Source organism: Pholcus phalangioides, unplaced genomic scaffold (assembly GCF_987345545.1).
Source record: "Pholcus phalangioides strain wild (caught in Gottingen) unplaced genomic scaffold, Ppha-v1.0 ptg000001l_1, whole genome shotgun sequence".
In the NCBI taxonomy this organism is placed as follows: domain Eukaryota; kingdom Metazoa; phylum Arthropoda; class Arachnida; order Araneae; family Pholcidae; genus Pholcus; species Pholcus phalangioides.
In genome coordinates, this window is record NW_028301594.1 from 26,185,342 (window position 1) to 26,203,580 (window position 18,239).

The 18,239-nt window shown below is 37.4% G+C and overlaps 1 protein-coding gene across 1 annotated transcript in view; it reads right to left on the reverse strand.

Moving 5' to 3' along the window:
• LOC149090207 (E3 ubiquitin-protein ligase SMURF2-like) overlaps positions 1-18,239 on the reverse strand; it is a 68,626-nt gene that overhangs the window by 13,334 nt on the left and 37,053 nt on the right. The window contains exons 2-8 of the mRNA XM_089232748.1: positions 17,820-17,858; positions 3,978-4,086; positions 3,642-3,775; positions 2,267-2,429; positions 1,828-1,911; positions 1,403-1,713; positions 131-380 (exon numbers count right to left, since the gene is read on the reverse strand). Of these exons, the coding sequence (XP_089088874.1) occupies positions 131-380; positions 1,403-1,713; positions 1,828-1,911; positions 2,267-2,429; positions 3,642-3,775; positions 3,978-4,086; positions 17,820-17,858 (1,090 nt within the window). The remainder of the gene's footprint in view (positions 1-130; positions 381-1,402; positions 1,714-1,827; positions 1,912-2,266; positions 2,430-3,641; positions 3,776-3,977; positions 4,087-17,819; positions 17,859-18,239) is intronic.

Consider the following 18,239-nt stretch of genomic DNA (forward strand, 5'->3'; position numbering starts at 1 on the left):
AAACACAATATACTCATAGAGTAAAAAATATGTAAGTAGGTTTTGATTACATTTCAGCAGATACAAACACAATAAAATAAAGTACCAAACTTGTACATGAAAACATTGTATGAAATTAGACCCGACTTACTTGAGCATATTTTGAACAGCAAGACTACTCGACAAACGAGGGTCAGTGAATTGTGTTGTTCGATTATTATGATCAACATAATATACACGACCACTGCTTGTATGCCTCATTTCCCAGCCAGCAGGAAGAGGTCCCAACTCATCAAAATTAAAACCTGCAAGATCACGAGGCACCCGTGGATCATGCCACGTACTAACACCGGTTTCTATATGGTAAAAATAGACTTGGCCTTGAGGAGTTGTCCGAATTTCTGAAAAATAAAATAATTCATATCAAACTCTTCCAGATTGAATATCATAGATATTTTTCATTGTCTCGAATATGTCTCAGTATTACAGCATGCAGCCACATGGCAACCATTCAAGCAGTGAAATCACAGTCTGGGGAGCATTTTCCTGATACATTCTTAGTCGCTTGTTTTAATTGGTGACATCCATCAATGCCAGCACCTACCTCCACATCATTGCTGACCATGTGAACCCGTTTATGGCCATAATGTTTCCTGATGATGATGGCTATTTCCAGAAGGACAATGCACCCTCCCACAAGGCTAGAATTATCTCAGATTGGTTTGCAGAACATGATTCAGAGTTTCAATTACTTCAATGGCCCCTTCAGTCACCGGATCTCAACCCAATTCAGCATTTGTGGGACAAGATTGAAAGGTCTGTTAAAAGCTCTGAAACATCACCATCTAATCTGAGGGAATTAAGAGCTGCTATTTCCTTAGCATAGGCTAATATTCCTCCAACAGTTTCAGCAACTTGTAGAGTCAATGCCTAGAAGAATATCTGCTATCATCAAAGCCAGAGGAGGTTCCACGGGATATTAGTGGTGAGTAGCAAGGTGTTCCTAATTTTTTGACCAATGGCCAATGTATATCTCCTCAAAAAAAAAATTCCTCTGGATTTTTCATTGCTTCCCAATCAAAGGTTAATAAATTTTTTAATATATTTTAAATCCATTGATAGTCATTGAAATTGTCAGTAGTTATTGAACATTTCATCTATGTGTTCCAATACATGACTATTTCTGGAGCAGTGTTTCCCAAACTGAGCAATATTGCTCTTTTGAAGGGTGATGGGATGGACAGATGGGGATAAAAGCTACAAATTTAACATCAGATCTTATGGGTTGGCATAGCAAGAGATTCTTTTTTTTTTTGGGGGGGGGGGGGGGGAAACAACAAATACATTTGGAAGACTGTTCCAGAAAAACAGAAAAAATCTAACTTTGGCTAATACCAACAAAGCAGTCCTAAAGGTAACTTACCATAACCCTCAGGTAATTCAACAGCTTGATGGAGTTGGTTCCTTGATAAATAATGTCTATGCCTAGTAGATCTTCGCCGATATGGCTGACTGTTGCTACCAGCACCATTCGATGAGCTATTCCCAGAATTATGATTAGAATTGGAATTGCCACTATTCGAATTGGATGTTGAAACTGAACTAGAGTTGGAACTAATGTGTGCAGAGTTTCTATTATTACCGCTACTGCTGCTGCTGTTGTTGTTGTTGTTATTATTATTATTACTGTTACTGCTACTATGCCCATTAATTGGTTCTGATTCACATGCAGGCCTAGAATATAGAGGATAGAAAAAAAATTGTCTAACTACGTTTTAAAAATATTGCATCAGATCATAGCAATACTTGTTGGAGGAAAAAACCCAACATGTAAATGTAAATGGTAACCTGGTAGGCTTTTCCCATTGTGTAGACCTATTAAAATGATTCACATAGTAAACTCTACCAGACACTGTTCGTCTTTCTTCCCACCTGTAAAAATAACCAAATTAGACGATAAGAAATTTTGGCTACAGATTGATGAAATGGAAGTTATGAGGAAAAAACCAAAATGGAAGTTCAAAATTTCTGTTTCAACTGATGAATTAGCCTAATTTAAAGCATTAATTTATATATGGGTTAAATCAAGAAAAATTTAATGCATCCTTCTATCAAGACAACTTTTTAAGTTTGTTGATTACATATATTTGATGTTACTGTAGCTTGATACATATTTTCCTGATAATCTAACATCATTGAAATCTATTTTTTTCCCCCAAATATTTTTTGTTAAATGTGAAAATGAAACGAGAAAATCTAAGAAAAAAAATTAAGTTTTCATACACACCCCTCGGGCAGTTCTCCAGGGCACGTGAGATTTCCTAGTCGGTCAACAACAACATTCTGGCTGCCTGTGCCGTGACCATCCCTTGAGAGAAGACTGATGACTATCTGACCTTTGACAGGGTCTGTATCATCAGAACTGCTGCGAGTCAAATCCAGTCTTTGATCTACCATCAAATAAAGATATTATTTGCATCAACTGGTAACTCAGAGATTGGAATACATAGATAAATCATTTGCAGTGAAACTATAGCACACACTGGCAAGAATAATGTCACAATTCAAAATAACCTGAACTCGTAGAAAAATAACGAAAATAAACTTAACTTTTCCATCACAAAAGGCTGTCTACCAGAAAAAAATTTATAATGTTTAGCGACCAGTTTTTTTTGTAGCTACAGGAATGTCAATATTACTGACTTGTAGAGAAAAAATTGTTAGAATATGGCATTGAACCAAAATCATGAGTTTTAAGTTGTGACATTATTCTTGCCTTCATGCAATGTGTTTACAAATTCTGGAACAGAAACTTAAAAGAAAAATTGTGATATATATTATAGAATATTTTGCAATTAAAGCTTTTGGGAGGATCAATAAATTTGATCATTTTTGATAGCATTCAACAATCTTGAAATTCACACTCACATAAAAAACCCTGTACTTAATCATTAAATGCTCTCTTTTTTTTTAGCCGATATATTTTTTTCATAGTTTATGACATACTTAAAACCACAGGAATAATTTTAAAAAATCCATTTTGATTCATAGTGCTTATACAATAGAGGAACTCGCTGCAGATGTGCAAAGCTTCAAAAATCGTACAAAAAATGAATGTATCGAAGTAATGTTACTTTTCAAACATACAACTACCTTCTTTGAGATTCAAACTATAGTAAGAAAAAAATTCAGATTGCAAACTTTGAAGAAGAAAAAAAATGCAAAGAAAACATTTTAGCAAATTAGTGAGAAATCACAGCTACACATGCTCTGCAACCAACAAAAAGCTGTTGTTAATTGAGACATCTACCAGAAAATTCCAAATATAAAATGGAAAAAATATGACTTCACTTTATGTGCAAAGATGATTTTGAATTTTTATCTTCAAACTGGCTGCAGAAATGAATGTTTAAAGAACCCTCTGGTGTTTATATGAAAAACTACACGTTTAAATGTTAAAAACGTTCAACAACCCCTTTATTTCTATGTTAAGAGATAAAATATGTCAATCTGCATCTAGTTCCGTTTACACTATGTGAATCAGAAAAAATGTAGCATGATTATATTCACCATACCAAAGAAATATGTGAATTAAATTTAATTTAGTATCTTCTGATAAATACATATATATCTACCAACAGACATGATTATATATAACTCACATCCTGTATCTTTTAGCCTTTGTATTGCGTTTGCCATAATTCGAACACAACCAAGAAAGCCTGCCCCTTGTTTCTTGTGAATTTTCTTGTGATTCCAGATGCTTACAACGATACAGTCAGTTTTTCCAACATATCTACAAAAAAATAAATGACGAAAGTAATATAATGCCTAGTTTTAACAGCTTTAGTACCATTTGTGTCACCAGCTGTATGAAATAACTTCTATTAAAAAAAAATACTACAGCCTCTCCATGAAGGATGTTCTGTAAGGAAAAATTATTGATCCATCAGTCAAATCTGCAGTGTCACATATATTGAAAGAAAATTGATACTAACAGATCATAATGCTGGTTCCACAAAGGGTCGAGTGTATTTTTGCAAGCTTCAGTGGAATGGCACTGGCCAGAGCCTTCAACGCTGATTTTACAAAAAGGATCTGGTAAACCTGGCAGCAAAAAAAAAAAAAAATTAACACATTATTTTCTAGAGAATGAAAATAAATCTATGAATGCAAATCAAATTGACCACATCTACATTTTTGTTTTTGAACTATTTTTTATTGGGATCCGAATAAATAACATGACTACAATACAATGAGCAATATACCATGATAAATTCATTCACCTTTGCACATCACTAGAAGCTAAGTTTGTCAAAGTGCACTGAAGCAACTTTGAGATGACACATGCTTTGAGAAATTCCAATGAGACAGGTGGTATAAACATATTATAAAATTTGTTATGGTCTGAAACGAATTATATAATAAGAGGTCTAAGTGGCAAATTATAAATTCAGTGAGTATCTTAGACATCTGATCGATTTGGATTGAATTATCCAGTTGTTGTCCAACACATTAGTCCATATCTTTATAAACACTCTTTACAGATTATGCGATCCTGTGTTTCAGCTCATTTGGTTTAACAAAAAGTTGGGGGGGGGGGGCAAAAACACTAACCTCGATACAGCCTTATTTGAAAAAGGTAATTTCTTGGAGAACTCAAAGAAATATTCACATTTAACTAGTAATCAATCCATTGTTTTAGGCTTAGTTTCCCTAAACTTTTTGTTCCACCACCCCCTTAAAAAACATTTCCCTCTCTTGTCGCCCCCTCCCAACTCAAGCCAATCCATAGGATTCTATACTAAACCCATACATTCTACACCCCCCCCCCCCCCCAGAGCATCTACCCATCACTCCTTGGGAGGCAATATTGTTCACTTTGGGAAACACTGGTTTAGACCGATTATCATTCAGGTATTAAACTCTGTATGCCACTGATACAAAGCACTATCTTGGCAAAAATCAAGACAGTACAACCTTTCATTGAGAAATGGCAACATTGACATTGATGGACTGGAAACACCCCACTTCACATCTCCAAGAGGAGATTTTGAAGCTTTTCCCGAGGGATGGGAATGCATTTGGAAATCCAAAAATGCATCTTCATTAAATTCAAAAGACGTACATGAGCAGTAAAAAGAATAAGAGTAAGACTTTTGACTAATTTAGAATGACAACAGCAACTCATTCACTGTTTCCTCATGAAAGAAGAATGACCCTCATATCTTTTCAAGGGATAGAGAGAGAACGTTTAATTCAGGTGAACCTTGTTTCAGTGTGTTAGGCAAAAACTGAATTATAACATCAATATCTGCTATGCCATTACAGGGTCAGCACCTAGAACTTTAAAAATTTACTTCAAGAAACTCAAGTTACTTGAGTGATTAACACATTGAAGACACACAACTACATATTTCACCCCGATAAACGAGTTTCTACTATAATTTTTTGGGGGACAGCAAGAAATTTCAGCCTAAGGGTCCCCAAAAATTACCAGTCCATCAGCCAGATTCCAGGATGTAGAGCCCGTTATAGCATATATTGCATAAACGGATCCACAATCACAACCATGAGTGCCAGTAGCGAATTTCGAAAATCAGTTTACTGGTGAAAACTTCTACAGAACATTGAAATAAAAGAGGAGATCCCATGATTCATGGTTCGCGACGAATGGTGAAATAATTGAAGTAAAAGATAATGAAAGGCGGGGCGCCTTTGTCAGGATCCGAGGTCGTCTTCGGACCTTGGGGAAGCAATAATGTTTATGGCTTCCAATACAAAGGCAATGGAACGGGAGGAACATCTAGCCAACAACAGAGAACGTTCGGACATTTCGAAATGGTTAGAGAAGGAAGACGTTTGCGCCACTGCGTATTATGAACTAGTAGTGTTTCTCAACTGCTGGGCTAAAGCCCAATATCGGGCCTAACACTAGTCACACCGAGCCATGAGTGATTCGCAGTTTCATTTTCCCCATTAATTTCTCGTTAGTTGTGTGTATGACCTGCTCTTTCACTTACGCAAAAGAGATTTACAGGGCCCCGGGCTTCCATAGGTTGAGAACCACTGATCTATAGTAGTGTTTCTCAACCGCCAGGAGCTGACATCAGTCGAACCGGGCAGTGAAAGAATCACCATTTCATTTTTACCAATTTATTTCATATTAGTCCTGTGCATGACTGGGGGTTCCACTCACATAAAGGAAATTAACCGGATTGCAAGCTCCCAAAGGTTGAGAACCACTGCCCTAGTATGCAGCGAAGAATTATAATGTGTACAAAGGAGAAAAGTGAAGTACAAAAGGCGATGGTGGATGAATTTAGTCAATAAGAGCCGCAACAGGTAATTAAAATTTTCAAAATTAAACATCACTTTTCATGTAAAGAATTTAATTTCAAATTTAACTGTAATTTAACAAAGAAACGACTTTGAGTGAAATCATCTCATCAAATTGTATTTTATTAGTTGAATGCCTTAATCATTGCGAGAAAACCAATTACAATTTAATGAAAAACCCATCATTAATTAATATTAAGTTCACGAGAAATGTAATTAGTTATTTACATTAATAATTTGAACAATAACACTATTACTGTTATAGTAATGCTGCAATTAGAACAGAAATGTATGAAAATAAGTATGCACGCAGTAATGTATATAAAGATGATATATTTACTTATATGACAAAAGTGCAACTAAAAATATGGGTAAAAAGTTCCAAACAAGAAAAAAGGTGTCAAAAAAAGAGGCGAAGATAAAAGGCAATGTCCTACAGATAAATTTATTTTTTCTCCCCACCAAGGGTCTGCCTTTGAAATTTCCAAGACGTATTATCTTTTACTTTAATTATCTTACCCTGTGTGGGAAACCAGGAATCATGGGATCCCACTAAAGTATAGAACAGGTGTTATTGTTAGTTCTTATCTATGCAATAATTCCGAACAAATGAGGGGGGGGGGGAGAAAATGTACGCTGGTGGATTCTCATCTGAAATCATGAATGCGCAAAGTCTGGGTTTAATATCTCCCAAGTTGAAGCATAGAGGATGATACCGCAAAAAAAAAAAAATGTTTGGGAACCCAGCGACGGCGGCAATAACAGTCCTTTTAATCAGTGTACATGCAGCATAGACGTCCGTCAGTAAGACGCCGGTAGCGCTTTTTGAACGGGGGGAGGGACCGACGGGTGAATATAAAAATGCTCAGTCGGTCGCTTGAATCAGCTGCTGCATGCTGCTTTTTCTTTCTCTCTCTTTTTCTCAATCTGAATCTACGGATGGCGCCAGAAGCACAGAAACTGCAAGATTTTAAATTGCCCTCATGACTATCCCTCTTTCCGTTCTTCACTTCATCATTGCAGTGGATAGGTGCGGACAAGTTATGATGCCTTTGCTAAAAAAATAATGCCGTCAGGCCTCGGTATAACGTTCACCACTGGAGATGACTTAACCCTTTAAGCCAGGGGTTTTTAACAAATGGGGGTCGCGAACCAAACTTGTTTGCAAAGACTTCTGGGATAGGTCGTACTAATTCTCCATATAATGTGATTAAAAATTCATTTGTTGCTGCACCACTGGTTTCAGGAGCATTTTTACGACATCGGCGGTTTCGGCTGTGAGACCCAGACATTATTTGAGTCGTGATTTCACATATTTTGTGGTATAAAAAACTCATAAGCCCCTAATGCATTACAGAATGCACTGCAATGCTGAAAAATATCAATACAAAAATATGAACTCCCCAAGCAAAAATTAGAATTGACGAGAATTTGAAAAAAAAAACCCCATAATTTTAGAGTAAGTGAAAATATTTCCTTAGTGAAAGATAATGCAAGAATTAACGAAAGTAGTGCAAGGATTAATAAAAATATTGAAAAAATAAATGAAATATTGAAAAAATTCATAAAAATAATAATTGCGAAAATTGAAATTAAATGAGAAATAATTTGAAAATTAATAAAAATTCAGAATTTATGAAAAAAAAATTCCCAGAATTCGTGACTTTCCAATTTCGGCTCACCTGTTATGACGTCACTGACTGGTTTTAAAAAGTATAAAGCCGAACATTTTATTTAGAAATATTTAACAAGCATTTGCAAATTCGAAAAAGAACCATGGGTCGCGAAGTTGATAATATAATGTTTGTTGGTTTTGGGTCACGGTTGAGAACCCTCTACGGATACCCCTTAGTTAAAAGTGTTGCATTGAAAAATCAAATTTACACAATATCTGGGCTTGTCAATGCTAAAATGAAAGGCTTTTAAGGAGGCGAGATATCTCGTTAATGTCACTTAAAGGGTCAATAACGAGACCAATTTGCTGATTCCGCTGACAGGAACCTACTAAAGTTGATGTTATTCGCGGCGTGACGTTGAAAGTGAGAGACATTATGCCAAAAACTCGAAAAAATAAATTCATAAGAGCAATATTATTGCAGGATTCAAAGCAAAATCTGCCTGATCAATTCCCTGACCAAAACTGAAAAATTCCCTGATCAGAACTCACGAAGGAAGAATAAACAGTAATTCAAAATCTTACCCTTTCAAACGTTTTGCAAGTTTCAGTGTTTTTACCTTCATAGAATTTTTCTACGCGCGACTTGTACGTCTCATCTCCCAGATTATTTCTCATTTCCTTGACTTTCCCTAAAGTTCTAAGTCGCTGGGAGGAACCCTATATATTTACTGAACACAATTTGGACATAACCATGGACATATTTCATGTACCGTATTTCTAGGCCTAGGAGTAAATTTGTTATTTATGATGATATTTACCCGTTATGGTGAAGTGGATACTCTAATACAAATACAACGCCACAACAGGCAGATTGCCCAACGAGATGGCTGACTTAAGAACATCATGGATCCCCGAGCCCTACCTACCACCGCTGCTACACCACACATGCACCCCGCCCACACCCCCCCCCCGCGGAACCCCCAACGAATCGGTACATGCGGGAATGTGCGTGTACGTGTAGTGAAACCTGACGTGAAGTTTTTTGTTTCTCTGTAATGCTTGTTATGTGTAGTGCTGCCATCTGCCACCAGTTTTTCTAACTATGAGTGAAGTGTTATGATTGAATGATTTATCGTTGTAGGACTGTGGCGTTTGCTTTCACTTTTTTTTTTCGATTGCGGCACTAACGTTGAAAAATTATTTTTTTCGATTGCTTCGCCCTTACCCCTAGAAATACGGAAATGTAATATGCTTGATCATCTCATTTGACTCTCATCATTGTTCCGTGGTGGTTAAAAAGTCGAATACAATCAACACCCTCTATAGAACAAGGCCTCCGCACGAAGCTTGTGACATCAATGAAGGCCATTTCTCCTATAGCCATTGGACATACTGCAAAAAAAGGTAAAGATATCGCATGCGTCGGCCTGCATTATCTAATGGCAATAGGTGAAATTAAGGCGACTGGATAAGCCCTTACTCTAGTGGCTATAGGTGAAATGGCATTCTCCAGTGACGTCACGAGCTTTGTGCGGAGGCGTTGTTCTATAGGTGGCGTTGATACACTGCTCGGTTTAATTCTTAAAAAATGCCTCTTCACGCTCTCCTGAAGCGATCCTTCCACTTTTCAGGGGCATCTTCCTATACCGGAGTATGTCGTAAGGTTTTGGAGACCATGCTTCAGAGGGACATGGACTTGGTTGAGGGGGTGCACAGAAGAACCCCCGAGTGCTCTTGTTGGCGCACGAGGCTTAAGCTATAAAGAAAGCCTTGATTTTTTGAATATGTTTACATTGGAAGAACGCAGGTGTCTCATATGATGTAAGTGTTTTGAATTTTTCAATGGGATGGATTGGACGGAATACGCGTTATTAATACACCCTCAATCAACTGCTTCGACAAGGGGATACCAGTATCGTTTAGTAAGGAACGAATCCAGGTTGTGGTGTTGTAGGAAGTTTTTCCCTAATGGGGTTCTTGATAAATGGAATAGCTTGCCTCCGCTGGTTGTGAGTTTTAACACAATTGAGATGTTTAAAAAGAAGTACGATGAGCTCATTGGGACAAATCAAGAAGCTATCCATACTTAGATAAGACAAACATAATTTTCATGAGCAGTGTTTTATATTTCATCATAATTATGTTTTTATTGGTTTTATTTTGGAGTGTGTATTAGTTTTTTTCTCGTGATAACTTCTTATTTTGGGTTGGTTGTATTTTATTTATATTAGACATCAATATTTTTTTACGGATATAACATCTTCAATAGCATTTGTATTTGTCAGGATCCAGGCTCGAACTCCGTTGGCAGCACAGCGATGGTCGGCTGAAGTTATCTTTCTGTGGTTTTCCAACTTCAAGGCTCGAATATGAGTCGGTCTTCCATTTGAAAAGTCTCTCCGAAAAAAAGTCTCTTCGTCTCGCAGAAAGCAAGCAGACCTTCAAGATGATACTTACATGACATGAAGATGGTAAATTCTTGAATTTTCATTTCAAATTATAGAAAACAAATTGCAGCATTAGCGAGAACACAAAACACGCAGAAGTCTCTGATAACATAAATACATTAGGGCAGCGGTTTTCAACCTTTTTTGACTCGCTCTTTTTAGTAAAAAATTCTATGGCGGAGCCCCGTAGGCTAATTTCTTAACTATTCATCAAAGTTACCGATTTATTTTTACTATTTAAAAATATTTATAATTTTGTTTTTAATTTTACTGTTTTGTTATTTTCCTCAAGCGACCGCGGAGCACCGGTTGAGAACCACTGAGTTAGGGAAACAAATACACTTAGAACATACATTCAGGAATGTACCGATTCGTAAGAAATTCCACAGAGGAATGTGCATGTACGGTTAGTAGAAGTGGTAATTGTCTACAATGGTAATGGTATTTTTAAAACCGTAAGGAACGACTGACGCGTTCTCAACAAGCGTCGAGAACTCGCACTCTTCAATGACAGAAGAGTCCTTCAATTTTTGTTACTGAGTCGAAGTCAGAAATTTTCGAAAACTAAATCTTTTCCACGTTGAGACTTTAAATTTTAATAAGGTTTACAAAATCAGCTTGAAGTTTTAAAGCAAAATTTGAAATATATAGGCGAAGAAGAAGAAAAAATCGCCACATACGTGCATTTGAAACGCGAGTCTCAAAATTTCACAATAAATTCCTGATGAGAATTTAATCTTTAATCAAAATAACGGCCGATGAAAATATCGTCTCCAATCGCTAATTAGAAATTAACGAGATACACAATAAAGATGCGACCTTCTTGTCCAAGTAGCCTCCTATCGAAGAACCCCGCCTAACGAGAATGACAAGTTCCCAAGATGGTGCGTGATTATATTATGAAAGTTCGGCTGGCGCCAACTGTTAATAATCACCATTAAAGTAATGCACTCTTTCAATACGTTCCTCCCCCCCCCCCCGGGACACCGAAATGACTTTTTAAGAGGCACGGTATCTCGCCACAGAAGAAAACCTTTGGTGTGTGAGCGGATTATTCCACGCTTTGAGTAAGAATTTACGGATTATTCATTCCTCTTGCGGATGCAATTGGGTTAAAATGCATGCAAATACAGTAATAATAATAACATAGACCAGTGAGATGGTCAAATACGCTTTCCAACATGTACGATAAGCATTCCACGTTTGTATAGTAGATCAAGTATTCGACCTAATCGTGAATGCACAAATTTTTCGTTTAGCGGACCATATTTCCTCTATTATTGCCTTTGATGGCAGTAGCTGAGTTATAGAGTTTCAAATATCAGTTCAAACATAGGCTATTAGTTTGAATTGATAGTCTATTTTCTGCTCAATTACCAACCATTCAAAAAAACATGAGAGATTCGACTTCAAAAATTCCATCATGTTTTGAAACACATACCGTATATTATTCGAACGCTCCGATATCTCCCCTAAGATATGAAGCGAGGTGTTCCGGTCCTTCAATGTATATTTTTTTCGAATCCCTTTGCGGAAAAGACGAAATTTTCCAATGATCCCGGCTTATATGACAAACCGAAGTGTAGGTCCTTCATTTGACAAGAAAGGGCAATGTTAGGCGCATCTATCCAATAAAAATGACCTAATGAGAGTGCATGTTGCCCTATCGTATTTAGGTTGACAGAATTATGTGTTTAGTGTTCTGGTGGTGCTGGCATCCGATTTCTTCAATATCAGAAGTGAAAGTGGGATGTCTGCATTTTCGTGTTACACAAGTGATCGTGTTGAAGGTCTACCCACTCTCTGAGGAAATAGGGATTTTTTTCAAATGGGTGGACGACTCGCATTCGTGCGTCGATGTTGGAAAATCGCCGGAAACCTACTTCAACCAACCATCTATTACAACAACTGATACGGAAAACTGGATGAATGAAGATATATCGGTGTTTCAGGGAAGGAAAATTCATCTCTGCCCTTACGGGGACTCGACCCTGGTCTCTCGTTTGCCGGACGAGTGCTCTACCAACTAAGCTATGAAGACAGATAGAATTTCCCCCCCCCCCCCTCCCTGGAGCGTATGCATATGCTGAATGGCTCCGTGCAATGGACGGCGGCCACATTCTGCTAATAGCTCGCAATTGACACCAGGGCTACCAGATGACGACGTATATGTAGAAAGACGTCACTCTCCCCTGTTAATACAACCGATACAGAAAACTGGAGAAGCAAAAAAGCTTAGTTGGTAGAGCTCCCACGTGGTCAGGATACTTGGCTCTCACCCAGGAGGCCCGATTCCGGCGGGAAGTGTTTTTGCCACTCTGGTGATCGAGTGGTCATAGTGACGGACTCGCATTGCGAGGATCCGGTTTCGAACCCCACGAGACATCCGAGTATTTATGTTTGTTATTACCGTGTCACAGTCTGCCTTTTCTCTACAGGCTTTTTTTTTAAATGGCAGACGGACTCTACTTAGTGCCTGGAAGTTGGTTGGTGAAACAAAGAAAACCAACTTCACCACCGTGCCCGAATCGCACAACTTTTCGGGATTTTCGAAATCATCACGACAGAGACGTACGCACCCCCCCCCCCCCAAAGTCGACCGAAAGTAGAAAGAAAAATTTAATATTTGGGGCCGTTCAAGTATTACAACATCGATGGGGGGTTCCGATTTGCTGACTTTTGATGACAAGGGGGCGTTTTGATAATGCTTACGTCATCAACCACCCTTTATGAAAATATGAGTTAGGATTCAGAGGGGTAGAGCTGATGACGAAATTTTGCTGACAGGGGGGAGGGAAGGGGTCAGCGTTTTGCTGACAAGTGGGGGGGGGGAATGGTCAAAAATGGCTAAAAATTTGCTTACGAAATACTTGAACGGCCCCTTCGTGAAAAAAATTAAAATATCAAAAGAAAATAATTTCTCTTTCTTGTATTATTTTAACCAATTTCTGTTAATTTAGAAGGGTGGAAACTCCGAATTTCTCGGGAAGAAAATTTTTGTGCCCCTTCCAAAGGTTGATCCTGCATACGCCCCTGCATCACGATAACCGTAAGACTGACTGCACAGGAGGAAAACAAATTGCTCGAAAAAGAAAGTGTACCGAAAACGGAGGGAAAGAAAGAAATAGTAATGAGTAATTGTGGTTGTGACTAGTCAATCGAAAGCACGAAAGTGAAATGCAATCCGATGGTCAAACGGGGAAACACAAGGGAGGGGGGGGGGGGAAGAGAAAATTCACGAGTTATTACTGATAGTAGACAAGGACCAGTGGTTGTTGCATCGGGAAAGGTCATCACAGTTCACTGCCAATTCGAAAACGAATGTGGGTCAACCAGCTTGCAGCTACGCACAGACAAGTAGAAAATATGAGGACTGTCGTATATGCAACACAATCAAATGCTAAGATAAAATATGTACAAAAAAAAAATTCTGTGACCCCTTGCTCTTTCTTTCTCTCTTTTCCGTACAAACCATGTCACGCTCACAGGCGTGTCGAGGCTCTGTCTCTCTCTCAGGCAGACAGGCAGGATGCGGCAGGTCAAGTTAATGAATAACTAACTGGCAACATCCCCTGCAAGCTCTCCAATCCGAACGAGAAACAAAAAGACGAACGAGGACTACAACAACAGCAGCGTTGAAAAATCATTAGCACGTTTGCGATGAGGGTAGGAGAAAAACGGGATTAGTATACCTCAAGAACAGAGGTCACTATCACCACCCATGCACACTCATTTCTACACAACAACTGTTACATACAGCTGCCGGCCATGACGTAAGACAACAACAGATCGCATACACCTGTCAGGACCTCTTGAATCTTTGTAGCAGCCACCTGATACACTGATGGTCGGTGTTGGCCAAAACACACCTCAAGAACGGATCGAGACAGGAAACAACTCTCACCCACAGCCAGGGCAAAAAATATATGATTGGAGAAGGAAAAAAAAAGGAATGATAATAAAATAATAACAATAATAATCTACAAGATACCAAACGAACGGACGAGGAAAAAAAACTTGTTTATCAGGATTTTGGAGCAAGACCTTGATGAGAAAGAACCCCAATCGATATTATGCTATTACATCTTTCGCTTTTTCACCGCATTGTATTTTTTCCAAAACGGAATATCGTTCTCGTGCTTCCATGGTATTCTCAAACTGGTTCCCGTGTAAAAGAAATCCGAGATTCAATTAACCCTCTATAGTTTAGTGCAGGGGTGTCAAACTTCATCGCGACATCCCAACAAGATGCAAAAAATATATTTTTAAAATAAAAAACAAACTAATAATTTTGTGTTTTAAAAGTGTGAAGAATTTATTTCACAAAACGGCAATGACAGCCTATTCGCATAATGAAACCAGCTACATATTCGCGAAACATTCCAACTTTTTCAGCGATGGTTATGGAATGGATAACACTTTTCAAAAAAAAAAAAAAAAATTCACGTTCTTAATCTGGCATTGGTTTTGTCAGATTGGTTCAAGTTTTTGAAATGAAGTGAAAATACCATAAGCAGCATACAAACGGCATTGAAACTGTGTGTTGTAAAAAATACAATGTCCTTTGCAAAGGTATTTCACTGATTTTAAGAGTCATTTTAGGGCGCTGATTCCGAATCTGGCATTGATTTTGGCAAATTGGCTCTAGTTTTTGAGATGAAGTGAAAATTAAATTTGAATGGTAGTACATAAGCAGAATGCAAATCACGTTGTAGAGAGTATGCATTATCTCAAAAACTGGAGCCAATCCGGCTAAACCATAGTCTCCCAAACTTTTTGTTCCATCGCCCCCTTCATCAGAAATTTTTTCCTCTCAACGCCCCCCAACTGAAGTAAACCCATAGGATCCAATGTTAAATAAGTAGGTTCTATCGCCCACTTTGGGAGACACTGGGTTAAACCAATGCTAGATTCGGAATCACCGCCCCAAAATGACACTGGAATCATTGAAAAATATCTTTACCGATGATTTTCTGTATTTATTTATAACGCGCAGTTTCAATGTGATTTTTGTGCTGCTTACGATATGATTACTATTAAAATTTAATTTTCACTTATTTAAAAAAAAAATGAAGCCAATCTGACAAAACCCAATGCCAGATTCGGAATCAGGGCTCGAAAGTCATCCTAAACTAGCTGAAATATTTTTGAGAAAAAAAAAATCAGTTTTGGGCATTGTAATTCGATGCTGCAGAAAATGTGTGTCTTAAATATGTGCAAGCATTTCATGATACTTTCGCATCGAGACATATTGAGGTCGAAACAATAACAGCAATAGCTGATAATTTGCGTGAATAGTTAAAAGTAATGTCCTCAAATGTACATTGATTTTCAATAGTGCTCGGCGATATTTTCGGGTGTTCATGGACGTGGCTTAAATGACCGTTTCTTCGAGCTAACATAGACATCACAGAAGAACTTTTAGACATGTTTTCTATTCATGAAATCACAAAGGAAGTTATTTCTGGCATCGTGACAAAATGTAAGAAATTATGCACTTAGGAAAAATATCAAGCTGCTATGAGATTAAACACGTAGCAGTGAGAAAGAGTGGTTGGTCAGCAGCGGCTGACAAAAATGTAAATTTTGCTTCAAGACACAATAAAATTGAAGGAAATTTATTCAGGCATTCTCTTAAGCTGCTTTTCATGTTTCTTTTCTTCCCATTACATGGAAAGAGTTGGAAGTACAGTAAGTTACATTCTCAAGTCTGTGACGATCACTTTGAACTTCATCCGGGTCCAGAGGCTCCAAGTAGTTCTTATTCCCGCAATTTCTTCAAGACTGAGAGCAATTTCAAGGGGGTTACCTTATTAAACAGAAATTCGTTGTTTGTCTTGTCATAAAATTTCAAAAAGTTTTCTTTATTGGTTTTACTGTTAAACGAGGTAAAACTGTTCCTAGAAATGAAGATTAAAATGCTTCATTTTTTAATAAGACACAGGTGCTATATTAAGCATTCTTAATTGATATTACAAGACACGTCTGAATGATTTAAATATCTAACTTCAAGGGAAATATCAGCTATAACGATGATTTAATAAACTTATGATAATTTTTTTTTCCCCCTGAAGAGTAGGAGTCCAAACAAAATAAGCAGTCAAAAGAAATTTAACCCGTTTTACAGCCCAAGATTTTGCGACTTGGAGCGGTTGAGTCGTTTGCATCTGCACATGATCGTTCTCTGTAATACAGTAAAACCTAAGTTAGACATCTACGGTTTCATTAAAATTTATAGAGGTACAGTATTGTGGACATTGTGTTATACGATTATGGCCAGTTCCATTCAAAACCGTCCAATGTAGAGAGGTGACTAGGATACAAAGGTGCCCGAACTTACAGGTTTAACTGTACTTAAATATGTTTATGTTTTCGTGCACATTTTGAACCATTAAGAACAAAAAAAAAAATATATATCATATTTGAAAAAAAAAAAAAAACCTATTACAAAAATATTTTCCACGCTTTTTATTTTTGTCGAAAGATGTATTTGCACACATGTGCAATATACAGTGGATCCCACTTACAACGTTTTTCAAGAAAACCCTCATAAAAAAACGTTGTAACCGGGAAAACGGGAAATATTAATGAGAATTATTCAGAGTTTGGATCACGAAAATAAGTCGTACTAACCGGGAAACGTTCTAAATGGGAACATGAGCGGAATCGACTATATACAAATTTAAAAAGCACTACTAGACCACACACATGAATCATATTCCTCTATGAAATTTCTAACGAATTTGAGTAAATATTGGAATGTGCGTGTGCATGTTGTGAACCCAATGTGAAATTTGTTTCTTCTGAATGCTTGTTATGTATTCAAGTAAGGATTCCGTCTATATTCCGAATTCGGATGCAGACAACTCAGAAAGATTAAGTTTTTGCTTGAATTCATGCGTGATTTTTAAGTGTCGTTAGACCTGATTGTTCTCAGTGGAAAGACTTTTTTTTAATGGTACATCGGCTCACATTCGCACCTTTCAGTTGGAAAACCACACAAACAATTTAAAAACTGAATTTCATAATCGTAACGCGTATTTTTGGTAAAAACTTAGCCGTAGACTTGATTTTTTAATAGAATGCATACCAGGGTTTTACAAATCTAGTTCCAGGTAAACATGGTGACTAGGAAAAAAAAGACATTGGCATCTAAATATTTTTTAACTGGATTATATTCTGAAGACCGTATCAAATACTGGAAAATTTATGTTAGAGTGTCAGCTAGCACGGAAAGGGGTCTATTAAGTCCCAGACTACACTTTGAACCATTGTTGTCGGGTAGTGCTCGGCTTTACGTTTTTGGCTGATGTCTAAAGTTTATTTCGATTTTTAGAGCCCTGACGTACACATTTGGACATTTCGTACCATAAAATGAAGTATAACAGATCGCACATAACACAAAAATCACAAACGAGAACAACAAAAATGCTTACGGAACAGATCTTTCTTGGAGAGGTTTTTGGCGCACAGTACTATAAAGAAAAAAGAAAAAGTATTAGAGAAATGCATACATCAGTGAATAAACAAGTTCTCTCCATTCAATATAATAAACATCAGACACTTCACAAAGTGAATTCACGATATGAGGTTGATAATCACTTAAGCATTGTTAGAAGGCGTTCCAACAAACATTGAATATCCCAGTAAACAATGCACAGTGACTAGGGGATTCACATCCAACTCTAAACAATGTGCATCATAAACGCTTGTCATTGTAGAAAATGCAACACGGGAAAATCCTCAGTTGTAGTCGCAGCTTTGATTCGGAAGTCTTGAAATTTCGATTGAGGAAACGTCTTTCGTGGCAACCAATACTAAAAACCACTTAGAAATAGCAACGGACAACGCCAACC